Source organism: Pezoporus flaviventris, unplaced genomic scaffold (assembly GCF_033815535.1).
Source record: "Pezoporus flaviventris isolate CSIRO_AGI_PZ_B2104156 unplaced genomic scaffold, CSIRO_AGI_Pfla_v1 ptg000131l, whole genome shotgun sequence".
In the NCBI taxonomy this organism is placed as follows: Eukaryota; Metazoa; Chordata; class Aves; order Psittaciformes; family Psittacidae; genus Pezoporus; species Pezoporus flaviventris.
This window is the reverse complement of record NW_026892679.1, coordinates 869258-896475: the sequence shown is the minus strand read 5'-3', so window position 1 is coordinate 896475 and position 27218 is coordinate 869258. Positions and strand designations below refer to the sequence as shown.

General features: G+C 42.6%; 1 protein-coding gene across 3 annotated transcripts in view; it reads left to right on the top strand.

The window, feature by feature from the left end:
* The first annotated feature begins 1449 nt into the window (after positions 1–1449).
* VCAN (versican) overlaps positions 1450–27218 on the top strand; it is a 107106-nt gene continuing 81337 nt past the window's right edge. Inside the window, exons 1-3 of one of the 3 annotated variants that reach the window (XM_061478714.1) lie at positions 1450–1997; positions 11877–11952; positions 17944–18315. In XM_061478714.1, coding sequence (XP_061334698.1) covers positions 11883–11952; positions 17944–18315 — 442 coding nt within the window. In that variant the 5' untranslated portion in view covers positions 1450–1997; positions 11877–11882. Of the gene's footprint in view, positions 1998–2182; positions 2246–11876; positions 11953–17943; positions 18316–27218 lie in introns of those variants that run through there. The other 2 variants (XM_061478713.1, XM_061478715.1) reach the window with 2 other exon arrangements.

Genomic DNA, 27218 nt, shown 5'->3' with positions numbered 1-27218 from the left:
AAGAAGGTTCAAGGATGGAGACACCCATCCTTAGGTGGAGCAGGTTCAGACTATTGCTGTGGCTGTCCCACTCCTGGCAGTGCTCAAGGCCAGGTTAGATGGGGCTTGGAGCAACCTGGTCTAGTGGAAGGTGTCCCTGCTTGTGGCAGGGGGTTGGAACTGGATGAGCGTTAAGGTCCCTTCCAACCCAAACCAGTCTGTGATTCCACTGAGACAGGGCACTGCCCAGGAGGCACACATGACATGTAGGGACAGACCTGTGCAAGAGGGACTGGAGGGACTGGTGCCAGAGGGGTGGCCATGTCAGGGAGGCTGCTACACACCATCTGTGTTCACATGGAAAAGCAGGGTCATCCTCTCCTTATTGCGCTTGCTAGGAAGCAAGCCACTGTGGATTTACCCTTTTTAAGGAGAAAAGGCCACCAAGCTCTGTGAAGATAAGGATTCCACCCTTCTGTTTAGCTCCACATGCAGGCCACAGCTCAGGCAAACTTGGTCTGGTTTAAGCCATTAGGTCTCTGTTTCCCCTTGCTTGACTTCCATAGCTTCCACCTCCTGCTCCTCCAGCTTGGCACCGAGGGCAGTCTTTGGAAATGTGGGCTTTGAGCTTGTCTCAAACCCACTGTCAGCATAACACTGTGGATGGAGTAAAATGGAATGGTACCATTGAGAGACAATGGAGGAAAACTCCTCCTGCCTCTTCCTGACTGTTGTACCTGAGGCTGCCAAAAATCAGAGTGCCCAGAGAGCTGCAGACACACCTATTTCTTCAGGCTTTTCTTTTCTGGCTCCAGATTTAAACCTTCCTAAAGAAGGGGGGATTGTAGCACACGCTTCTTTGAGAGAGAGCATGCCAGAAACACTGCTCTTGCCAGCATTTTGTGCCTGAAGGGTCCTTAAATGCCTGCCACATACCAGGATAGGTACATCTTTGGGGAAAGTAACTGCGTGAAGAGCATAGCAGACCCTTTACTAACTGGTAAATGTCCTTTGTAAAAGGGTGGTTTAGAATTCTGCTTATGACTTCATCTGCGAGAGGCCTGGACAGCAGAGTGTAATCTTAAAAAAATAAGGGAAAGAAAAAGGAAAAAAAAAAAAAAGAAAGAAAAGTGGCTGGATATGCATGAAACTAGGGTGGAGGAGCTTGGCTCAGGAGGCTGCCGATGTGAGGCTGCCTGTGAATTGGCACAGGCAAGGGAAGTTTGGAACAAGCACCAAGATACTCTTTCGTTGCAGCCTCCGCTGAGACTGGGGGAAAAAAGGGAAGAAAAAAAAAGGGGGGGGGGAATTTCGATCCCTGTCGCTTTCCCCCATTTCAATCGGCTTCAGGAGCCGGGGTGGAGGGAGGTCTCCCCATTCTCTTCCCGGTTAACTGTTTAATTGGGGAACAATGTGCTTTTCTCACCCTTGCTCCTCTCCGGAGGGCCGGTGTCGGGCGAGCAGAGGAACCCGTCCCCGCCGTACGGGCTGCGGGGCTGGGGTATGAGGGGCCCCGAGGGCTCTCCGAGGGCTCCAGGAGGGGCAGCGAAGGGAAATTGGGGGATACTCGGAGAGTCCCGGAGGGCGGGGGGGATCGGGTCCGCGGGGGCAGCGCTGGGGGCTCTCCGGCGCCCAGAAGCTGCGGGAGCTTTGGAAATTGCAAGGAGGCTCTTGCAGAGCTTGTGAACCCTCCTCTCCCCAAGCCAGCGCCCCTCCTTCTGCAGTGCTGACGGTACAACGATATAATAATGATGGGTGGCTGAGGCTCGCATTTGAACTTGCAGGCGAGCTCCTTGTGCTCACGGCTCGGTCCAGACTCCGCAGACCGGAGGCAGGTGCTAGCCGGCAGGGAGCGAGGGGAGGCCGAGCGCCGGGAGAAGGGGAGACCCGGGAACCACCGTCCTCTTGAAGCACTAACGAGAGGATTTACTCTTTCATGCGGCTGCTGGGATCTCTGGACTAGCCCTAGCCACCACGCTGTAATTTTTTGCAGTCTCTGCAGTACGCTACCTTTTAAGGTAACTGTAAGTCTTTCAGTGTGCGTTGGGGTTTTTTGTGTATTTTTCTTTTTCCTTCTTTTTTTTTCCTTTCCTCTCCTCCCCCCTCCCCCCTTTTTTTTTTTTTTGTTCCATAGGGTTACCGACAAACACCTAGCGTAAGATTTAAACCGGTTGTTTTACTGCCGGTACCTGTAAGGACAAAGAGTTGTACTGCAAACCTTAAGTGGGAGAGAATAGCGATGATTGGTGAATTTAAACAACCTGGGGTAAGTTCAGCGACACGCTGGGCGGAGGAAGGAGGGAGAGGAGAAGGGATGCTCGGGGACCCACCAAAATCCCCCAGTGCAAAGAGGAGAACAAAGAAAACTAGGAAATAAAAGACTTCAGGGTGGGAACCCTGACAGAAGTCTTTGGCTCTGGTTCGTGTGAGCGGCCGGGAAGATAGAGCTGCGCCTTGGTGTGCGGTGGGGCTCTGGAGGGAGGGAAGAGGGAAGGCTGCGGGTGTTTAATACACAAAGCGTCCGTGCAGTAGGATGAGACTTTTCCTCTGGCCACTGGCTTTTCCTGCGCTGGAATAAGCGTGTGCTCAGCTTCCTCCGCTCCTGCGTGTTCCTCCCACTCTCTTTCTGTTTTATCTTTATTATTTTTTCCCCTTCCCCCGGTGTTCCTGGAAAGCCGCTCAAAGGGCAGAGCGGGGTTGAGGTCCTTGGGCAGCATCTCTCCGAGACGGGAGAGCAAAAGGCGTCCTCTGAGCCACATTTTCGGTACTGGAAGGAGGGGGGCAGTGGGTGAGGAGAAGAACCACCGGGTCAGTGGAGCGAAACGCACCCCGGTTTTGTGTGCACCCACAGTCCCCTTCTCGGGGCGCGGGCACTGCCTCGGGACCTCGCCTTTGTTGTACGAAGTGAGAGCATCGTGGAGGGAAATTGAGGGAGTCCGAACGGCGGGAAAAGAGGGTGTGTGTGTGATGGGGGGTGGGGGGGGTGTCCCCGCTGGCACAGGCCCCACACAAAGGGGCGGCGGGGGTGGCCAGAGCCAGCCCTCATTGTCCCCTCGGCACGTTCTCCCCGGCCGCCCCTCTTTCCCCCGAGCACTCGGGATTAAGCCCCGATGGCTTTTCTTTTCATTTTATTCCCAGGCATGAGTGTTGAAACGTGTGGAAGAGTATTGGGTGGGTTTGGTTGTGTGGGGTTTGCCTTTTTTTTTTTTTTTTTCTTCATTTTTCATTGAAAGAGGTCCGTTTCTTCCCCAGAGGAGTGAGCAAAACTTGGCGGGGAGCCCTGGCTATGGTAGCGGTGAAGGGCGGGCGAAGGGAGCGGCTCGCCTCTGGGGGTCTCCGACGGCCGCTGCTCAAGCTCGTCCAGGGTCCACCGGGAGAGGGTTCCCCAGGCGGGCGGAGTGATGGTGAAAAAGGCTGGCAGGAGGCGGCGGGACCGGGGTCCCGCCTCGGGCGCGGCCCCAGCCGCTCTCGAGGAGCGGCACAGGCCGGGCCCGGGGGCAGCGGCACTGGGGCGCCCCCTGGCGGATAACTGCAGGGTCTTTCTTTCTGTACGCGCTCATTTCCCGCCAGAGGGCTCCGGTTTCCCTCTCCTTCAAGGGCAGGGGAAAGAAAATAATCGTAAATAAATTAATGTATTAATCATATATTTCAGTTAATGGTCGTCACCGCTGCGTTTCGGGCTGTTTTTCACGCTGCCCGGATCGCAGCCGGAGCCGACAGTCGCTGTGGTGGTGACGGGTGGGGGGATTTCCTGCAGCTGGATGGGCTCCCTTAGCGCTCCGAGCGTGAGACGGGACATCGGTGGGGAAGGCGGCTCTGCTGCCGGGGAGGGGTCAGGACACTCGCTGCTTGCCGAGCTCGAAGTGCCGACGCCGGACAAGGAAACAAACACTTGTCCAACTGACAGACTGGTCCTGGTGCTGAGCCCAGCAATGGAGAGGCAGAGTTGCAGAAACCATGAGCTGCATCTCTGTATCTTTTCCCACCCTGTACTGGGCACTGGTGAGACCACATCTCAAATCCTGTGTTAAGTTCTGGGCACCTCACTGCAAGAGACATTGAGGTGCTGGAGCAGGTCCAGAGAAGGGCAACGGAGCTGGTGAAGGGCCTGGAGCACAAGTGTGATGGGGAATGGAATGGCTGAGTAACCGGGGGGGGGGGATTAGTCTGGAGAAGAGAAGGCTCAGAGGGGACCTTACCGCTCTCCACAACTGCCTGAAAGGAGCGTGGAGACAGAAGGTGGCTGATCTCTGCTCCAAGAACAAGTGACAGGATAAGAGAAAACGGCCTCAAGCTGCACCAGGGGAGGTTTAGATTGGGTATTAGGAACAATTTCTTCCCCAAAAAGGTGGTCAGGCACTGGAACAGGCTGCCCAGGGCAGTGGTGGAATCACCATCTCTGGAAGTGTTCAAACACTGTGTACATGAGGCCCTTAGTGACATGGCTTAGTGGTGGGCTTGGGAGTGCTGGGGTAACGGTTGGGCTTGATCTTAAAGGTCTTTAGCTCTGTGGTTGGTTGTGTGATTCTATGATTTTATGCACTGGTAGAGTGAAAAATGGGAAGGATTTCTTGCACCTTTGTCAGTCTCAAACCCTTGCTAAACTGGCGCCAACTTCACTGGAGCACTTTGAAGTCTTTGGCAGGAATGTGCTGTCAGTGTATGGGAATGTGTTATGGATGTATGGAATGTGGGGGATCTTACTCTTCCTTATTATTGTAGATTCATGCTGCACTTAAAAGACATTGAATGTTGACTGGGTTAAACACAACTAAATGTAGCGGCAAGGACCTTAGGCTTTAAGACGCTGAGGGTCTTACGCACCCCTCACATCCCAATGTGAAGTAATATAATATATAACTGAAATCTGATATTAAATATTCTCAATTTTTAAAACAATAAGCTCTTAAATATATTACAAGAGAAAAAACTCCTAGAGGACTACTTTTCTTATGCCATTCAAGCGGTAAATAATTATACTCCTAGCTTTTAAAATGCATGCTTGCAATCAATGAAAACTTTCATAAAGGAAGTTTCAGTTACTTTTATCTAAAACTTTTACCCATAGAAACAGAAACAATTTGGGGGCCTGGTGGAAGGTCAAGCTCATTAGCTTAAGTTCTGGAAAATGTGCTCTAGTGCTGATAAGAAAGAGCACTCTGCTGAAGCTGAATGGATTAAGCTGCTTATTTGTGTTAGAATACATCAGTTTTCATTGAGAAAATGTATTGTACAAACAACCGCCATACTTGCATGTGAGCAAAGGTGAGGCAGGTGCACCAGTTAATGAGGGATCTAAATCATGTTTTTACTGACAGCCTGTGGCACACGGGCAGGTCTAGGGCAGGTGCTCAAATTCATGAAGAAAATAAATGGGGAAACATCTCTTTTTATGCTACAGAAAGCACTACACATTTTCATAAAGAAGGAGCTTGGGACTTCATTCACTTGAGTGGAACAACAGAAATCCCAGGTCCCTTGGGATAGTGAAGGGCCTGGAGCCCAAGTCTGATGAGGAACAGCTGAGGGACCTGAGGGGGTTTAGTCTGGAGAAGAGAAGGCTCAGGGGGGACCTTATCACTCTCTGCAGCTGCCTGACAGGAGGATGGAGCCGGGAGGTGGCTGGTCTCTTCTCCCAGGGAACAAGTGACAGGGCAAGAGGAAACGGCCTCAAGCTGCACCAGGGGAGGTTTAGACTGGAGGTTAGGACAATTTCTTCTCCAAAAGGGTGCTCAGGCATTGGAACAGGCTGGCCAGGGCAGTGATGGAATCATTGTCCCTGGAAGTGCTCACACAGTCTGGAGATGAGGCCCTCAGTGACATGGTTTAATGTTGAACTTTCAGTGCTGGGGATATGGTTTGACTTGATGATCTTAAAGATCTTTTCCAACCCAATTAATTCTGTGATCTATGATTTCTTTTTCTCCTTGCTGCTTCTCACACATGCCTCTGGCTCCCTTCAAAATGTCAGTGCAAGGCAGAGGTGGGGCATCCAGAGGTCCATGGGTGTCCTGGGCAGCAGGTATGAAGGCAGAGCCTGGGTGCTGCTGGAATTTGCTCTGGGACCTCACTCCACCTGCTGCCTCTGACAACCAGTGTTTCCACCCTTTCTCTGTGAGGCCACCGGGAGGGCCCAGAGTCACTTCTGACACAAATTAGGACAGCCCTCGGAAGGATGTCTTCCGGCTGCAGCTTCTCAGCTGAGAAGCTTCTTCAGAGTGCGGAGTGCCAGAACATGCTGTGCTCTGGTCATTTCTCCTGTTGGCTTTCCTGTCTGTGCTGAGACTGGTGCTCAAGCACTGGAATTGTTCTCTCTGTGGCTGCCAGTGCTTGAGGAAGGGAGGATGAAGGTGCCCCTAGAGTCTTTTTGGAGGCTTTAGGAGGACATTTGTGAGTGATAATAGGCTAAGCAAACACCACCGATGAGCCGGACACAGGCTTATTCCACCAAGTGGCAGTGCCAAGGGCTAGTTAATAATAACATGGCAGAGACATGGTGAGATTGGTAAAGCTAATTAGGCAGCACTCACTGTGAGGTTGGTACATGCCAACAATTAACAGTCAGATGTATTGAAGGATAAAAGGCAAAGGAAAGTGCAGACTCTGTATGTTTGAGAAAGGGCAGCAGTGATGAAGGTTTCAGGCAGAGCTCGGAAGGTAGCAAGAGGTGTGTTGAGTCTGGGATTGGTCACTTTAGCTCAGTGTTTCACCGAGGAGCTGTGTAATTTACTGCTTTACTCATTAGTAGGAGCAGCAACCTTGGTTAACTTCTCTAGTGTCACTTCCTGTTAGGATTTCCTCACACCCCCCTTTTATTTTTTTATTTTAAATTCTTCAGTGTGAGCCTGACTTTCACTATATTGAGGCAGCAAGGCTCAATCCTTTTTATGTGTTTAAGGAACATGGGCCGGCTTTCACAGTACAGCTGCAGCACATGTATTAAATCGGTCTCAGTGTGACTTGAGAAGCTGCAGCTTTCAAAGGCAATGTCACCTCTGTAGAAGTAGCTAATTTCTCATTGTCCCAACTTCTGAGAAGCTGGGAATAGTTTTGGAATGGTAGTTCTTAATCCATTTCACACCAGGACAATTCATTCTGTCTTAACCTGGAGTTTAAAGCAGAGAGACACGATGTACTCCCATTTGGTTGAGTTAAAATAGCATTGGTGTGAGATCAAGCTTACACTGTAAACTAAACACGAGCTGGAGTTTCATCAGAACTTATTGTTCATGTGAGTTTTTGGTGCGGTAAGGGAAGGTAGCAGTGTCTGCAAAAATAGAAGTCCTGCTCCCTCCCCACAGGGGCAACCTATGCTGCTAGTTCTTAAAGATTTGAAGTTTGTCAAGAACTTGACATCTTTTTGATTAAATTATGCTGTGCTCAGGGTTACATCCAGTATAAAAATGCAGTGCAATTCCTGTAGATTGGTCTGCCTGTAGTAGCTCCTAGTAAAATGGATCAGTCTAGTTGGAAACCAGCCAGCAGAAAACACAAGTTCAGTCATATTGAGATACTTTTTTTAACAGAAGGTGGAAATTAAACACTCACTCAAGTCTTGCAGTCTTGAGTTGGCATGATTTTCTTACTGTGTCCATAATATTATGGTTTTTTCTTACTCTAGGTGTAGTGACACCAAAGGGTGTGTGGGGGGGAAATGATACGTTTAGAAGGATTTTGGCTAATTACAACGGATTTAGGGGCAGTATGGCAGGCATCCAGCAGAGGCTTTTGCCAACTGTAGAGGGTGGGAATGGGAAATACAAATCCATTTTAGATCAGGGTTTTTTCTCAGGAGGCTACAAGGAAGCAGTCAGCCACAGCCCCTGCCAGCAAAAGGGGAGGAAGCAGGAGCAGTCACATCTGCCTGCAAATGTGAGCAGCACCGAATGGGCACTGTGATGCTAGTTGCGTGCAGCAGCTTCTGCCTTGCCAGCGGCTCTTGAGGGGGATTGCTGGTACCAGAGCTCTGTTTTCACACAGTCATAGAATCACAAGCTGGTTTGGGTTGGAAGGGACCTTAAAGCTCATCCAGTTCCAACCCCCTGCCACGGGCAGGGACACCTTCCACTAGACCAGGTTGCTCCAAGCCCCATCCAGCCTCACCTTGAACACTGCCAGGGATCGAGCAGCCACAGCTTCTCTGGGCAACCTCTGCCAGGGCCTCACCATCCTCACAGGGAAGAACTTCTGCCGAAGAGCTCATCTCAATCTCCTCTCTGTTTAGTTAAAACCATTCCCCCTTGTTCTGTCCCTACAGCCCCTTGTATAAAAGCCCTTCTCCAGTATCTTTTTAGATACTGGAAGACTGTTAAAAGGTCACCCCTAAGCATTCTCTTCTCCAGGCTGAACGAGTCCCCTCTCTGGAGCTAGACTGACCTGGGGTGCTGAGCAAGGTACCACCATTGTGATCTGCACACTGTTGTTTGGAGGTGGTGGCAAGGGTAGTTGCACATTTAATTCTGGCAGCTGTAGTGGAATAGCACTCAGAAACTGTTTGTGAGATTTCACCAAGGACCTGGGGTGTAAAAACTCTCACGCCTTGAGAACTGCATGGGAACTGTTGCTCGTGTTTCCTAAGGGCAGAAAATCAGACCTTTGTCCCAGCATTTTTCATTGCTTGAGTAAGCACCTTGGGGTAGAGGAGATTTAGAAAAATAAAAGGTTGAGAGATGCCGTTCTGAGAGTCAGGTGGGGATTTTTGACAGGTGTCTTATGCTAAGCTCCGTGATCAAAGTGTGCCATTTTTCCTTTTTGAGCTATCCAGGCTCTTGGTGCAGCAAGCATAATTCCTGCACTATTCAGTAAAAGGCTAAGTAGCCATTACAACCATGAATGCTCTCTCCTGTGGCCATGGTTGAATTCAGCAGTCACAGGATATCTTGGAAATTGCCCTTCTGCAGTTGTAGTTATATTTTCATATTTCATTGTGGCTGTAAGTATTATGCTCAGTGACTCGAAGCTGAAGATGTGAGGGTCCCTTGAATTGCATTCGTAATGCAGTCACCAACATGATGTTGGAGGATCAGAGCTCTGTGCCTGTGAACAAAGAGGATGGGATATGAGATGTTCCCTGTATTCTGGACATGTAGTGTAAGGCAGAAGCTCACTTCTAGTCCACTCAAGGCCACTTCTTTGGACTTGATGATTTTAAACCTCTTTTCCAACCTAGTTGATTCTATGATTCTAGAGCTCTCAGCTGGTTCTGCTCACAGTAGCAGAGTTTGTCTTCTGCCAAATGTGGAAGCAGTTACATCACCTCTTGTCATGGCTTTATTGCAATGAGCTTCTGAGGGCAATAGGACTCCAATTGGCATGTGCGAACTATGCAGGTACTCCTGGTCAGGGCCAGTGCAGTGGTCTCAATACCCAGCCAGCCCTGTTTAGGTGCAGCATGCCCATCTTTCAGGGAAATTGTAATCCTTTTTTCTTTTTCTATGACTCCTTGTTTCTAATCCCAAAAGCCAAGTTTGGCTTCTGAAGGAGGAGAGAGATCAAGCGTATGGGTAAACATGAAAATCTAAACTTATAAACAGTTTGTTCTAGATCTTTGTTTAGCTGTGGACGTAGCCAGTGTGTGACGCATGGAAACCACATGTGGGCAGAGTATCTCAAAGGAAGGTCTGGAGCCACCCTGCTTTCAGAGGAGCCAGAGCAGAGCACTGTCTGGCAGGCAGGACCAGCATTTACTGCCTTTGAAGGGAGTAGGCTGTTGGTCTTCTTTTTGTGCTCTCTTCAGGGTGCTTGTGTTACTGAAGGACCTAATTGGCTGTGGATTTGGTCCTTGAGGCTTAAACCAGTTTCAGGATACAAGGGCTGCCTGAAGGCCCTTCTAGTCTGTGCACATGTGTAGTCTCAGCACGAACTCTCTTTTTCTTTTTTTAAAAATGTTGTGTAATAATGAGGATTATTTGTATAAGCAATCACGTGACTGCATTTCAGAACCGGTCCTTTGCATTAAAAAGACTTCAATGTCTGCAGCTCTTATCTTATGCTACTTCCTCACTTGTAACAACCTTCTTCAAGGCATATATAATATACCAGGGCATGGTATAGATTTTCACAGTTAAAAAATAAACACTTTAGTTTTCTCCATGGGCAGCTTGGCCTGTGTAAATGTAGAAAGAGAGAAAAACTCTGGCTGGCTGGTGTTGAGGGCATGTGTTAGAGTGTTCAGAAAAAGTTTTAGGCAGATGTGGCTCAAACTGAATGAAGTCAAAGACGTCTTCGTTCTTGTTTGGGACTTGGTCATAATAAGTGCAAATTCCACTAAGTTAGTATTGCAAAATAAGTGATATCACATTATATACTCAGCTCTATTGAATGCTGAAGGAGAACTGGGGTGTCTGGCAACGTGCAGTCTGCTCTACAGAAAGCAGCTGTATTCTTCCCTCCACGCCCTGGGAATAGGTTGCAGCATATGTTTCCCAGTGCAACTGGCCAGCTCTGGCTATCCATGTATAGCAAATGAAAAGCTCTTGGGTTTTCTGCCCTTTAGGGTGGGAATTTTTAACATGATGCTGTTATGTTAGAGATTGCCTCATTGGAAAGGCTTGGTTTGAGATGTTTTGCATCTTTTCTGAGCTGTTCAGCCATTACAGGATAAATGCCAATTCACACAGATTCATGTGAAGTTTGGACTGCAGTGTAAGCTGGGGAGAAAATTTTCCTGAGGTTGAACACGTCACCAGTAGTTTTCTAAAGATGTGTCTCTGTGTGTCTTGCTATCAGGTTCAGTACAGCTTGCTGAGGTTTTTGAAAGTATTAGTAATGTTCTAACCCTAAAGAATTATATGTAAGTACTTAAGAACTACAATGCTAAAAAATATATATGTGCAGTTTCATAGTTATAACAGACATCTATCTACTAAATGTCTGTTTTGCTGTTCCTTAATGCAGTTCAACTGCAATCTTTTGGACAGGGAAAAAGATACTGGTTCAGTTTAGTGGCCCATGTAAAGAAATTAAGTAGGTTATTTTAACAGCAATATCAGTTAACTCAAGATTTTGTGGTAAAGTTTCAATGGCAGTGCTTGACAGACTATTGCTGAAAGTCATTTTTTATGCTGACTAGATAATACATATGTGTAACTATGTGGAAGAGGGACTATTTGTAACCCCCTTACAGTAGTTGACATTTATAGGACTTGCAATGCTTTTGTTAGAGTACTGAAATTTTCAGGATATTTACAGATTCAACATATGTAACTAAGAAGTGGAATAAAAATGAAGATACACTGTTATGAACATGCAAGATATTGTTATGTGCATATGGTATACATGGAGAACTCTTCAGCTGTTAGAAGGTGGAGCCTGTAAAGGAAGTGAGAAGCAAATCCAAAGGGAACTGACATGGCTGAGTGTCACTCTGGATTAGATAATTTGAAACACATTATGAATTTGTATTTGACAGCACACATTGTCATTCTAACAAGTTTCTACTGTAAAATATTATATGGAGAAATCTTGATAGCAGGAAGTTTTCTGGCAACTTGCAGTGGGAAGGGTCATATTGTGGATGTTGACTCCCCATCAAAATTCATGAAAAGTTTGTCATGGGGAATCCCTTCTGACATGAACCAGGTTGTTAGCTCTTGACAAATGACAGGGTAATTTGTGTGATAGACATATAACTACCCAGAGGCTGAATCTAAACTGGTAACACCACATCAGGAAAAAGTAACCAGATTGTACTCATACATTGCCACCACTTTATGGGAATAAACAGTGACCAAAATTGAAGAAGATCAATATACTAAGAATTATTCTCTGTCCCAATGAACTCTTTTTTTAAGAAGATGAATGCTTTTAATATCAGTGACAAATACTGAGGTACTGAGTTTCAACACTTGGTAAGGGCACAGTACAATATTAACTATGTTTTTCTTCTTTATTTGTAGGTCAAGATGTTGTTAAGTATAAAAACTATCTTACGGATGTACTTTGCTTTAGTTATAATATGTATGCTACCTAAAGGTAAGTCTGTTATACATAGATCCATTTATTCAAATCTCTTTTAGTGGTCTAATCAGTAGGATATTTTCCAGGATGCGGCAAATAGCCAAAACGCAGGAGATTCAGTTTCTGGTCTTTCCTCTGCCACTCTTTTTTGCTGCACTGTGTAACTGACTTTGTTTCTGTATTCTCTTCTTTTCCATACTAATATATTTGGAAAACTCTTGGTCTGTGGGCATGTTTTTGACAAGGTTTTACATAACTGTCTGGTGTCTCCTGAAGGTTTTTAAGTGTTGTTGCTACAATTCAAGTAAAAATAAAGTGCCATAGGATTACATTGTGTAAAGCAAAACAGATTGCTTTCTCCAAATATTCAAGAATGCATTTTAATCCTTTTACTTGTGTTTCCAAAATGTGGGACCTGTTGGCCAAGCTGCCTCATGCCTTCGGTTTCCATCATTCACCAAGGATCTCCTTGGACTAGATGAGGTGAGGGGTGGTGGGAGGGCAAAATTTAGTGGGGGCAAACACCTTCCATGGGAGCTTCAGCTTGGTGCCACAGAGGGGACAGTGCCAGCAGCACTGGAGCAGAGCAGGTTCCTGGAAGAGACCTAGCAAGTGGTGAATGAAATGAGGGAGCTTCTGGGCTACAGGAATACAGCTTTTGCCTACCTCCCAGGCAGATCCCAATGTGTATGCTCATGTATGTCATGCCACAGCAGCCTTTTGGGTCTATAGGTCACAACTTGCATCCTCTCTGTGTTCAGGGTGAAACCAGTTGCCCCAGTTTCTGCTTTGCTCTGTGATCTGTCAAGGAGCAACTGGGGACATGTCTCTGGAACAGGCTGTCTGGCTGCCAGCCCCGTGTTGGGGTCTGCCACGAGCTAACCTGGTGGAAGGTCCCTTGGCTGCTGAGGTCTGTAGCAAGGATATGTTAAGGCAGCTTCTGGCCTTCTGTTTGGGTGGAAAGGAAGAGTCTTTACTACTTCTTTTGACAGTTACATGCTAAAACTAAAGTATGTATTCATGTGTGGTTGCTATGGCTATTTGAAAGTTTGAGTCAAACCTTTAGTAAAGAAGAGATCCTCACAGCAGCTGAGGCTCACAAAATTGGGAAAATAGCTTTCCCAAACCTCAAAGCAAGATTTTTCTTGATTTCTCACCCGTCCCCTTCTTCTTTTTTTTTTTTCTTTTTCCCCAGAAACTCCTCAAACTGACTTTAGCCTTTGGGAAAATCAAACGCTCTAATTTCCACCCCCCCCCCCCCCCCCCCCCCTTTCAACACAGTTACCAACAAAGTCTAGGTCATCCTGTAAGATGAATTAAAACACTGCTGTGCTTAGTTGAGCCAACTGAAAAGAAGTGTGTTGTTTTTTTCTTTGCTTTTTCCAGCATCAGTTTGGGAGCACCATCCATTACTGTTTCCTACCATCACCTCTTCCTTAGAATAAGTAAGGCAAAGGATTCTGACAAGAAATTTAAACCTAACGTTTCTCTTAGGACCTATTGAAAGTCTCTTCATGTTTACTTAGGGCATAGTTTCATGGTCTGTCTAATAGCACATGCATTTCAGCACTAGATGGGATAGTCCTGCCCCTTTTCCATCCCCTGGTGCTAGTTTTCACGCTTTTCTTTGTGCTGACACTAGCAATTATGTGGGTATATGGCTAGCTGAAACAGGTAAGCAACTTGTCTGAAAGAGCATATGGGATTTCTTGAAGGTTATTTTTCCACTGAATCAGACCTTTGACTCAATGCCTTGCGCAAATGCTAGTTCTGGCAGAATTCAGGGACTGGATCACTGGAAGTGGAGTGGGATGGATCCTTGGAGTGCTAGAAAATGGGATGGCACCTTTATATGTCCCCTGACTTACTCCACCATTTATCACCTCTTAAATGGCTTTTGTAGTCTCCAGTGTAGAATCTTTAGTCCTAAAGTAAGTTTCATATGAGCATGCTCGTGAAAGCTTCTCAGGAGTATAGATCAGGTTCTGACTGGTCCTTATTTGCCTGAATCTTTTGGAATACATTCAGAAGACCCTTATGTTTCTAGAGTACACTGTGAGCTTTGAAGTTAAGGAGCATACTTTTGCTATGCGGAGTCTTAAATATGTTCAAGGTATGGCCATGGTGAAGAAGATGAAGATGAAAAACTTTTTCATGGATTGATCCCATAGAGTCTGTGGGATCAACTCATACCTTTCTGTTTTGTACAAATGTCAGTTTGTGTATTAACATTTTTCAGGTTTAGTGTTAGAAGGTTACAGACAAGTACAGCTTTTGTTTAAAAAATAAATAAAATGTATGTCTGCACTTCTAAGAGTTACACATTTTAAGTTTCTTTTTTTTTTTCTTTGAAATCCTCAATTTCAGTATAAAATTGAAGCCTTGAAATCTTTTATGAAACACAAATTCCCATGCTTGCATTCCCACAGTGTATTTGACATAATTAAATTTAGTCACAGTCACTTCATTATGAGTATTGCAATATTTCCTTTAAAAAGCTTTCAGGTGAAATTGCTCTGAAAGTTTAAAATTTTTCTTTCAAGGGTCATGTGGGAACTTTGTCAAAATCAGCAGTTAAACTGTAAATCCTGGAGTCAGTGAGTCTTAGTGTTAAGTCATAACAAAACTGAAGCTTAATTTAGAACCACTAATCATTATTCCTGACTTTTTTTTTTCCTCTCTTTTCCACTCTCATCTTTGTGAATGGTCCCATTCATAAATAGCTGTCATGTTTGCATGGCATGCTCATTAGATTGTAGCAACAAAAGTATTTTTTCCTTTGAGGGTAAATTGAGAATGGATTTGTGTGGTTTCTTTGAGACTTTTAATTCTCAGAAGATGTGTGTCAGGAAGGTGGGAGGAAATACGGTCTAAGCTCCTGGGGTCACGAGTGTGCCCCTCTGAAAGACCTTTGCTGTTTGCTCTGGTTCATGTGAAGGATCAGTGACAGAAGTTCATGAGCAAGGTTTACAACTACTGTTAGTGTGGCATTTACTCATTTTGAGCCAGTTGGTGTTAAGATATTTTAGCTTGCTAGCTCGACATTGTGATTATGATTAATGCTGGAGTTTATATTACCTGTTTTAAGTGACTATTTGTCATGTCATGAGTGAGTATGCTTTCTTGAAGCCCTCTAATCCCAAAGACAGTAAAAATGCTCTAGAATAGAGTGTGATAATGTCTTTTCAAATGTATATGAATAATATACCAGTTTAAACATCAGTTTATCTGATCATATTTATGACCTGTATGTGCTATAAATACACATAACGTATGCCTATGATGTCTGCATGTTATGGTTTTTTTTTGTTAGTTTGTTTGGGATATTTTTCCTCTTTAAACTTCCATTTTAAGAGTTTTGTAACATTTACATCAGAAAAATGTAAAAATACTAGGGAAAAAAAGACTTTGTTCTCAAGCAAGAAGTTCTTCACACACTGAGCTGGTGCCAACCAGCTGAGTAATTTCAAAACCATCCTTCTGTTTAAGGGTACATGATATTACAAGTATTGTAGGTCCTGTATAATGAAATGAAGATATGGTATAAAACAATGTTGGCAAATGCCTGCTTTTCTCAGCTTGTATTCCAGTTTGCAAAAGAGTTACAAAATGTTTGGTTCATATTTTTGCCTGCCATGTCCCTTTTAAGGAATAGTCTGCCACATACTGTTGATAGTGGCTGAAAAGGAGACGTGACGTGGGGTGTAAGCACTGAGAAAATGTGCTGAGAAAATGCTAAAGGAACAAAAGGGCAACGTGGATTCATAGACGATATTGATGCTTTCTGTATTGGCCAATAAATTCTGCTTAACTAACTCAGACTGCTGCAAGAAATCAAGCTTTTTGGAGCTGTTCAGGATCATCACATAATTTTATGTTTCAGTGGAAAATATTATTATTTTTTCAATAGCGAAAAGTTTCTCCTCTTTTCTTTTTCTTTTCCCCTCTTTTTCCCCTCTTGTCAAAATAAAAAAGTTCTTTTATATAGTGTTTTATAATGCTTTCTGCACATAGACGGGCATGTGTGCAGCTACATGGTCTCCTATTCTGGGAGGTAGCCCAGTTTAGGCTAGATCTAGTTTGCATATCATGATCATATGTGATGTTTGCCAAGGATTTCAGTCTGCTGATGTGAAGACAGATTTTTAAATTTCCTCAAGCGTTAGTGCTGATATTCCAGATCACTCAAAACCAGAAACAGTGTTCTCAAAAGTTTATTAAAATTCTGTCAGTCAGGATAATTATAACTAGGTCATTTTTCATTTAAGAAGTTCCTGTAATATATATAAGATGACAAGTGATCATACTAAATACTAAATATTTTGAGACTGATTTTAATCTCCCACCTGTGCAATTTGGCATTAATTCCATTGCAACTGATAGGAGTGAGTGTTCATTCTGTTTATCTCTACCCCACTGTAACTTGGTGAAGTTTCAAGAAACTGAAAGTGACATAAAAGGCAGTGGTGCTTCTATACTGTACATCTTCAGGACATAAACAGTTCTTTCTAGTTTTTAGCAATCAATTGAATCTCAGTGAGTTGAGTTTTTATTTCCTTATGAACATAAAAATCCACCCACCTGTCAATAGTTTTGTTTTTTGTTTTTTTTTTTTTCACTTAAAAGTATATTCAGTGAAAGCTTATGAGCTAGTCTTTAGTCTCTACTAACTTCTGCAGGCTTGTCTTCAAGCCTTCAAGTCTTCAGTTTTATATTGGACCTCCTTTTGTCTTTCCCTTTATATACAGATTCAACCTAATGAGCAATTTTCCTTTTTTCCCTGCTCTTCTTTTTTTTCTTCTCTCTCTCTTCTCAAACCTTTTTGTCTTTATGGAAAGATTATATTTGTGATGACAGATAAATAGCTAGATAATATTCATGTGTTGGTGTCCTGTATTTAATGAATCACTCCGTCGGCAGCTAGTACTTGAAATGACTGTACTCCTAAACTTTACTAAGCCTAGCTAATGTCAAATTAAGGCTCAACATGTTCCACCTTTCAAAAAATATTAGAGTGCAGGACAATGAAAGAGGTAAGTTAGATACTGTTGTGCATCAGCTTTTAATTTTCATTAAGCCATTATATGTGATGAAATAATGTAACACAAAAAAATAAATCTAACAGAAATCCTCTCGTCAGAGAGCTGCTGTGTGCAGGTTGGATGAACAGTAGTCAACTTCCCCCTCAGGATATTGTCAGATGGAAACATTTCACTGTAAGATGTTTGCAGCTGGCAATGTCATGAAAAATGATAAAGGTCCTATCATGTCAAGTCTGAGCCAAGTAGGGACTTTCTGTGTACTTTGCTTCCTTTTTTGCTTAACATCCCAAAATACTTTATTTCTGCAATGTGTGAAAGTCCCTGAGGCCACAAGGAAATAATTTTAAAAGAATGACTCTGTGGGAGGATCTCTCTGGAAAGGCTTTTGTTTCAGCATGTATGCAATAAAAAGAGTTAACCCTTGAAAGAATAATGGAGTAAGGGTTATCATGTATGCAAAGTCATGGGCTAGCTTTTACTTGGACAGGAGCAAATGAACAAGCTACTGTGAGGTAAGGAAAGTGTAAACATCAGTAGCTCCCCTGTATGCATGCTTTTGGCCAAAAATATATGTGAGACAACTCACCATCATTCAACTCAGAGTGGTCTTCCTCCTAAGAAGTAAAACTGCATAACTCTTACAGTTCATCTGTCATCTGAAATATCAAAACACTTTCTAAGAAGGTCAATAACTTGGTGGCTGTAACAAATGGAGAGAATAAGTCAGAGAACAGTGAATTAAATTTGCCCAAACACAAAAGGGCTCTATCAGCAGCCGAGGATATTGACGCAAACTTTTTTTACCTTATACTAATCAGTCCTGTTGCAAATCAGATAAAGTTCATGAATTTCAGTTATTGCATGCCTTGTATTGTTAAATAACTCTATCTGCTTCCAATTTTGGTGTTCCACTAATGCAATTTCTCCTTTCTCTCCTTTCTCCCCCTCTCTCCCCTTTTTCTAGTCAAAGCAGAAAAAAACACCATGATAAAGGGATCCCTCTCTGGAACTTCAGTCCTGCCATGCCTCTTTTCAACCACACCCACCATATCTTCCAGCTATGCAGCTGAGTATCTTCGAATCAAATGGTCAAAGGTTGAACTGGATAAAAGTGGAAAAGACGCAAAAGAAACCACAGTCCTGGTGGCCCAGAATGGCAACATCAAAATAGGTCAAAGCTACAAAGACAGAGTGTCTGTTCCAACCCATTCAGAGGAGACTGGTGATGCTTCACTGACTTTCTCTAAGCTGCGTGCAAGTGATGCTGGAGTGTATCGCTGTGATGTTATGTATGGAGTTGAAGACACTCAAGACATTGTATCACTGGCTGTTGAGGGTAAGGATTTGTCTATCTCATTCATAGTCAAAAATTATTCCGGTCAAAAAAGTAAAAGTTCTTAATTAAACATATAAATAGGAATGTCAAGCACAAAGGAAGAGTTTCTTTTGTCCAAGTAATAAAGCCTTGAATACATAGGAGGAAACCCATATAGCAGAAGCTGCAGGAAAACAAGTACAGAGGTGGCTGCTTATGTTCTTCCATGTGCTAAGAGTTTGCTTGCCATAACCATAAGGAAATAGCCTCCAAAACTCTCAGGGGGTGAAGAGTACATGTAAAGAGACAGAAGACACAGGACTTTCAAAAGCACGTAAGTGGCAAAAGGAGCATCTGAGCTGTAGGTGTTTCTCTCGTGCTTATACAGCACATTAAGTACAGTGTGGAGACTGCTTCAGAGCCTGGTGCTCTATAGCCTTGTCAGTTTGGCGCTGAGCCTGAGCTAACAAACTGTGCTGAAAGGCAGGACATATTAGCCCAGGCTCTGGGCCGTGTGAATGCCAAATGTGGACCCAAATTACTCTCTGCGTAGAACAACACTGTGCTGTACCAGCTCCCCTGAGCCTTAGTTTGGACTCTGTCTTGCACTCCTTTGCACTTAGGTGTTTTTTGAAAGTTCAGTATTTACTTAAGTGACTGAATCCCAAAACAAACATTAATTGCTGCTGCAAATTATGGCTTTGGCTAAGACTTTTTTTGGTGAGTTTCATACTGCATTGTTCTTCCAATGTGCTTAAGCTAACTTGGACAGTCTTTTGGCATTGATTCAACAAAAGCTTCTGAAGGTGTAGTCTTAATTTGGAAATACAATAAATTAGTGTTACCATTAATGTCTCTATAACTTCATAAACTCTTTAGTCCTAATGGCAAAAGCAAAAGAAATCCTGTTTTATACATTACTTTTCAGTAACTAGCGTACCTAGCATTCCTTACTCCTTTTCAAGTGCTCCCTTGACTACACATATATATGTATCTGCAGGAGCAGCAGATGTTTACTGCAATAAAATATGTGATGATTTATGAAAATACTTTGACTTCTGTAGTTAGTGTTTCTGCAAAACACTGACATAAGATAATCAGATTATTTTTTTTTTATTGAAAAACTTTTCACACACTCCATGTTCTTTCTGCAACTGTTCTTTTCAGAAGGGGAAAAGACCAGATCTTGACCAAAATGAAAAATAACATTGTTAGACTGTAATTTGTGCTCTCCATTCTCCATTTTCTGCATTAAGTAATCAAATGCCATGTGTCACACTCATAAGAATTTCATATGAATGCTGCTGCTCAAATCTTCTGCCCTCATTTCAGTTAGGCTTTATAGTTTTTTTGTGATTACAGCTTCTATTTTAGAACAAAATTACCACCACCGCCACTACGCTCTCTCTCCCTCAAAATATTAGTCCCAAATATTATTTATTTCCAAACTGCACCCCAAAGTCATAACAGTTGGAGGGACCTACACTTTTTGTAATCTCAGAGCTGAGGGCCAGCATGGTTCAGCACGGCACTTTGGTCAGCTCTCCAGGGTAGAGCAGGTGCTTGCAGGACGACTCATGAAGTAGTGCTAGAATTATCACCAGTTTTGCTAGTCTGCAAGTTTTCTGTTTATCACAAATGAAACATAAAATGCATTTGTATAGCACTCTCTTGAGGACTGAACAGGTGTGTTGCTTTAGCTTTTCAGTCAATTGAAAGTATGCAGAAAAAGTGGCAACTCTGGCTCAGGTAATACTTGTTTGATCACACAGCTTAACTCTAGAGTGAAGCAGAATTGCCTTATTAAAATAGAAAGCTTCTGCAAAATTCCCCTGTGTGTGGCCATTTAGGTATGATAAGAAATTTTGCTAGTGCTTTAGAAAGCAACATTCTTCTGTTTAAGTGCCAGCACTGTTCTGTTTGTTAAGCCTAATTTAATAAACTTCTTGAAAACAGCCAAATGAAGTAGGCCAAATTTTGTCTGCAATATTCTCATGAAGTAGGTGAAATTGCTCTTTTTTATCATAATAACTTTACAGGCTTTGTCATGCTGGTGTTTTTGGGGGGTATTTTGAAAGCAATTCAGGACCTGAGTTTTAGATATTGTCAGTATTTCCATTTCTTTCCATGGTCATTCCCTCACTTGAAACTTTCAAACAAAAAGCATATTCCAGCATTAATGAAGCCTAGTAGATAAGCTTAGACAACTGTGCTGTTTGTTTTTCAAATCAGCCTTTGCAAATAAGAGAATAAATAAGCTAACCTAAATGAGAAAAAAAGTACTGTAATTGCTATTTCTATCCTTTAATTTAGGTATGCTAGGAATATAAAACCTCTACTGAACCCATTGTGCATTAAATAACTGTATATTACCAGTGATGGAATGTATTGTGAATGAAAAATAGGGTTTCTAAGAACCTTTTTCTCTGTAGCATAGTCTTTTCCCAGCTTAAGCTGTACAAGCTGAACAGCTGGTATCAGTCATTGAAAGTAATCAGTAATGTTTTTAATGTCTTTTTTTTGGCCTGAGACTCAAGACCAAGACTGTCCACAGAAGATGTGTATTATTGTGCATCTATTTTTCTTTGTATAACTATCAGAACAGATAAATTTGCTATTTTTACATGCCAGATAAACTTCTGAAGTTCAGAAAAGTCAGATTTATGTATTAACAACAGTGTAAATACTAGCTTTACCAAGAAAATGGAATGTAAATGCAAAACTTCCCCCTTTGACCATGACAAGCCCACATTTCAGTGCTTTGACTCAGGGATTCAGCACTGAATCCTACCTTGCCATAAATCTAATCAATTGTTGCCTAATTTATGCTCCTCAGAGATTAGGCCAAAACCAAACTCGTGTCTTTATCATTTCAGACAAAATGTCTGTCTGTCCCAGTGTCTTGTTCCAATGAAAGCAGCCATAGCTGATACCTAAGGGCATGCATAACGATTTTTGCTGTGTATTCCATTGTTTTCAGAGACTTGTAACCCGTGAACTTCCTGAGGCAGAGGCTTTATGTTAGACCACAGCTGGATAAGTTAGTTATTGTTCACAAGGAAGATGTGTGCATTTAATCACCCACATTGCCTTTGTCACTACATTGCATATTTCTACTACATCCTTTTTTTTTGGCAGGTAAAATCATTCTAAAGAATAACAGGATCTTGGTAACTGCCATAATTCTATGGTTTTCCTTTGATTATATGCACACCCTATGCCAACCACTTCGGTATCAACAGCTGCTTGTATTCTGTTCATGAGGAGATAAGAAGCATCACCAAAATACTGTAGCTTAACATGGTATCTTGTATCTGCTGAGCAGTGCTAACTTCTGTGAGCACCAGTAGCTTGTGACAGAGGTGAAATAATTTGCTTTTAACACTGTTTAAACTGCTGAACCTAAAGCTATGTCTGAACTGCCTTGTTTTTACTAAGTGCTTGTGTTTGTGACTCTGTTGTGTGTTCAGTCCTGGGGATATAATCTGGGAAAAGTCAGAGCAATGTACGACCAGAAGGATATGCTGGGTCACTTATTCTAGTTCTTTTGGTTTTCCAAGTGAGCATGTTACATACTGTGCTATATGCCTTTATTAATCCTGAAATCAAGAAAGAGCACACATTCACATGGGTTATCTGGCTCTTTTCATGTGTCACCTCTAAGGTCAGTGGGGTTAGATTGAACTGTACCCTATATGGTACTTTTTTCATTTTACTGCTGATAAAAGTGTAAAAAGGAGGAGAGAAACACTTAATTTTAGCCCACACAGGAAGTCTCAGGGCAGCCAGATGCCTGCCCCACTCATTAATCGCAACTGCAGTGCTGGCCCTTGAGGCAGGGGACAGCACTAGTGCTGACAGGTTTACAGGCTCATGCAGAGGCAGTTTCAGCACAATAGGTACCTTCTTTCCTAATAGTGGGAAATGATTTCCTTACACACTGGTTGCTGCTGTAATTACATTGACCTCTCAGGGATGTTTTACATTCAAAATGGATCTAACAGTATTGCAGTGTTATATGCTTCAACTTCTTGCAAGAAGAGAAATATGGAGAACAAGTCATTAATACTCATTTTGCCTTCAGTGTGTTGTCTTCTCTTCATGTCCCTCTGAAATTTTCCCTTTTCCTCAGGAGCAACTTTTCATTTGTCAGTTCTTGTAATTTCACCATTGTTACAGTGTTTTGAGTGTTTTATTCTGACCTTTCTTGATGTTACTAAACCCACAAGTCATACTATCTTATCTTAGGAGTCCTTGGCCTCACAGTGTTTGAATGCTGAATGTCATAATCATTCTGTGATTTAATGGTCTAATTGGAGGTGTCCTTGCCCATTGCACAGGGGCTGGAACTGGATGATTTTAAGGTCCTTTCCAACCCAAACCATTCTATGATTCTATGATTTTGTCTTTATTCTTAGTAATATCCTTACCACTGTGTCTTGAAAATGTCAGGTCTCAGGAGAATTCAAGTACTTGAGAGATGGTTTTCCCATCTCAGTAGTTAACACTGAGCTGCCACTTCCTTCCCACCTTAAGCTTCTTTTGGGCACTGTTGGATTTTCACTCTTGGGTTTTCATTGTATCCCACTAGAAACACTTGGGAACAAGGTGGTGGTTGATGACCTTCTGAAGATCATCCCCAAGTGTTTGCTTGCCTGCTAATAATTTACCAAGTGCTGTTTCACAGTCTTCACTTGGATGTCAGGTCTGAAATCAGGAAAACTGAAGTGAGGGTGGGATTTATTTCACCTTTGATAATTTAAGGTCGCCTGCTTAGTCTAAGCTGAATGCACAGGCTGGTGCTACCTTCAGTTCCTCTGATGAGAATCTTGGGTGAAATATACTCTCTGCAAACCCATATCCCTGGTCACCAGTTAGAGAGGTTTAGATGACTCGTTTAGACTAGACTTCTAACCTTCAGGAAAACAAAATTTTGGTAAGCTGAACACCAGAAAGGATTTTATAAAAGTATTGCTATTGTCCACGCTGATTTCCTCTTTCTGCTTATAAGAAATCCCACTTACATAAAATAGTTTTGAGATACTTTGTGAAAAGCTGACCTACAAATGCAACGTAACGGTGTTCTTCATTCTGGAACATAATTGGATATTTAATGAAATTCTCATTTTGTTTGGTGCTATGATATTGGGCAATAAAAAATAGTCTGTATGACCAAGTGTAATCAAGAAGAAAAAAATCAACCCATTTAAGCTGACTTTTTGCTATTCTCCTTGGAGATTACTAGATTTAAAGAGATCAAAGTAGCAAATGGGATGCCTCCTGTTTTGCTTGTTGTTTGTATTTTTTTTGTCATATCTTTTAATTGAATATCTTTTAAAGAGCACTTTATCCTTTTCTTACTGTTGTTTTGGGAGATCGCTGTTTTCATGGGTCTAATTTTGGTACTTTGTGTTTGACTTTGCTGCAAACCTGAGAGACTATTTTAGTCTTTATCCTTTTTTTTTAAAGATAACAAAGAAAATCCTAGACTTAAAATAGCGACCTTGTTAATGGAAACAAGCCACAATTAGGGAAGCAGAATAGATGGCAATTCACATTTTCATTTTTATGCAAGCTCTTCTTTCTTACAAGCATTATAATGATAATAAATGGGAGTTGTTTGCAGTGTGGGAAGCTGCCACTCACTTGTGCTCTTAGCCCTGAAAGATTGTGTGTTGACAACCTAATTGATTTGTTCTGTCTACAGCCATCACTCCTCTTCATTATCACTGACTGCATTAGAAGAGATGCTTTTATTTAATCTTTTAGATTTATCTATCCTGAAACCTTACTGCCTCTTAATGCTGAACTTCCGTACTTCTTTGCTAACGACATTAACGTGGGCTGCTGCATTTTAAGCCTGTGTTTTATTCTCCTGCATCATAGATACCAAGGATTCTCTGACTTTTGTAGCTGGGAAGGAGAGAGCTCAGTGGGTAGCAGCCATCAAAGGGTGGGCGAGGGAAATTGCTTCTGGGTGAGAAAGTCCCAGTCTATGTACGATGCACAGAAACAGGGAAGCAAATGTTCTGATCAAGCTGCTGTGTCCCTCATAGCATTACAGAGTAACATGGTTGAAAGGGACCTTCAAATGTCATCTAGTCCAACTCCACTGCAATGAGCAGGGACATCTTCAACTAGATCAGGTTGCCCAGAACCACATCCAGCCTGGCCTTGAATGTCTAATGTCAGCTAATTGACAGGCTGGTGGGAATTCTGCATCAAGCTAGATGGAGGGCCTTCGGTCCATGCAGGACGTGGCATGGCTTCACATGCAGGATGCTAGAGCAGAGACCAGTGCTAAAGGCTAAATTGGTTTTATGTTGCTGCCCACCCACAAGTATGGGAACAGTTCTAAGATACTGTGTATTTTTATGTTTGTTTTCTTTTTAAAATGATTTTAATTTAAGTAGCCTCGGCCTCAATGAACACTTGTGTGACCTAGTGTGTTACAGTGCAGAGGAAACAAGCTTTGGCAGGTGGTCCTGCTGTGTATTCAGAGATTAATACAGATGTAGTAAAGAAGTCATCTTTCTGAGAAAAATGCATATAAATCTCAACATTAATCAATTTTCTTATCTGGATCAACTTTGTCAGAGGAGCTCGTGTACACCTGCACTCAGCTGCATCACTCTGTGAGGGTGGACACAAAGATTTTGCATGGAGGAGCATGGTGTGAATTGATCTCTGTGCCTGGAAAGCAGGAGGGCTGGGACTGGCAGAGCAGAAGGGTTGGTATGCACTTTCTCTCTCCACGAGGAAGAGTTCCCTGAGGTGTTTGGCAAGGGAGCGCCCACCTATGCAAAGTAGGCTTGTTCTTCTCAGGTTGCCAGCCCAAGACAGGGGTCAGAAGGTGGGTGCAAAACCTCAAATGAGGTACACAAATGAATTATTCATGCAGGAAGCTGAAAACTGTGCCCTCTTGCTTCCTTTCATACAGTGCTCAGTCCTGTAGTGTTTATGTTAGCATGTATTTGTAATGTAAATTGTCTTCTGCATTCAAGGTGAAGAGGATCACCAAACTGTAGTAGCTTTGGCAGTGGGTTGGGAGTTATTTCATGGGTCTGCTCCACAGTAGCTAAGGCTTGAACATAAAAATTATCAGAATAACAACCACAACCATCACAGTATTTTCTCTTTAGATTTTCTCATCTGTGTGAGACAACTTCTGAAATTTAGGCTTTATGTGATACCATGAATTCATTTTGCTGCAGTATGAGCTCAGTAGTGAAGTACCTAGTGTTATTTCTGTATAAATGTAATGTATTAGCTATACCAAGAGCCCTTCGCCTGCAGTTCCATGACGTTTTGCTGCACAATATCCTGGCAAGTAATAAAGCAAAGTTGCAACCCAAAGGTTGTGAAAACACAGAACCAGGAAACCCTAGTTTGTTGAAAGTGAAATACTTTGCTTTCATTTTCTGGTCTAAAAGATAAATGATTAAAAGACAGTCTCTTTTGCTCTGACAGAAGTGAATTTTGGATGCTACAAATTACTTTTCTGTGAGTGCTATTTCTTGAAGAGGTGTTACTTCTTCCTGTAATTACACTGACTTTGTTTGCCAGATGTTCAGAGACAACATTATAATAAGGCTGTAGTCTGTTTTCCAGTTGCTTTATTTGTTCCTAGGACAGCTCCTTTCTTGCCTTTTCATTCAGAGAGGAAATAGACAAAAGGGGGAAAAAAAGCTTTTACAAATGTTTTAAAGTGCAAAAACTTGGACAATGGATTTTGCCCCTCTCTCTCTGTCTAACTGAAACAATGAAAGTCCTGCACTTTAATCTTCTTAGCCCCAGGGGGTCTTCTAATTATTGCAGCTGTTGCACAGGCTTATATGCATACTGATGTCCTCCTTCTCATTCATCTTGTAGACTCTTTTATGTCCATTAGCTCCTCACTGGAAATGGAAAAGCCTTCAGCTCTTAAGAATAAGTGAAGTTTACCTTCTGGATCAGAGTGAGGAGAACAAAGCATTCTCCAAGTTCCTTTCCAGGATTTACAAATGACCAAAGGCTATTCTCAGCACTGCAAAAGCTACTTTAAATTGCCAGTGACATTAACCCTTTAATCTTGCCTTACTGAGGTATCACAGGGATACCAAACATACACCAGCTAGGAAGGGCAGTGGTTGTTTCCAACATCGAAGAAGTGAGAGGTGAGATAGTTGTTTGTGGAGAATGCACTTATATATTAAAGTAGTAGGAAGCTTTACAAAAAATACAAGTTCAGAGAAATATGTTGCCATCTCCTATTAAGTTAATTAAACTTTTTGTGGTTGTACTGAGAAACTCTGCTCTTGTGCCCAGTTGGAGCCATAGAACTTCAGGTAAGCAGTCTCACAACAACAACAAAAAAATCAGCAAAAAAAGAGGCAAATAAGGTAATGTAAAATGCATTTTAATTAAGATTAAAACCACAAATGAAATCAACAAATTGCTTCACATACTTGAGGATTTGACCCTGAGTTAGTGCTAAATATTGTACACTACAGAAACACCAATGTTACCAAAAAATGTTTAAGATGTTTGCATATTTTCAACAATAACATGTAGTAAAGCCGGATGCCCAGCTTGTGATTATTATTATAGGTTCATACTTATAATTCAGGGTAGATGTTTTATCCGCTTCTGTTGTAAGCCCTGTAAACTTTGCCCATTTCTTATTTCTGGACCCAGAACACCAAGCAGGTCACCTGAACTAATGCACTACTGTACCACTGAAAATAATAATGCTCATTTATACCAGCAGGTAACTTGCTAATGGTATCAACCAATGTTACTAAATTCTGTATATGTCCAACACGTGCCACATGTCCAACATATGTGTCCAACAGGCCTGTTGGACATGTGGTCAAGTACTGTGTTATTTAGGGCACACAAAGCCAAAATATGTGCGTAAGCACACATAACCCATATAAATAAAT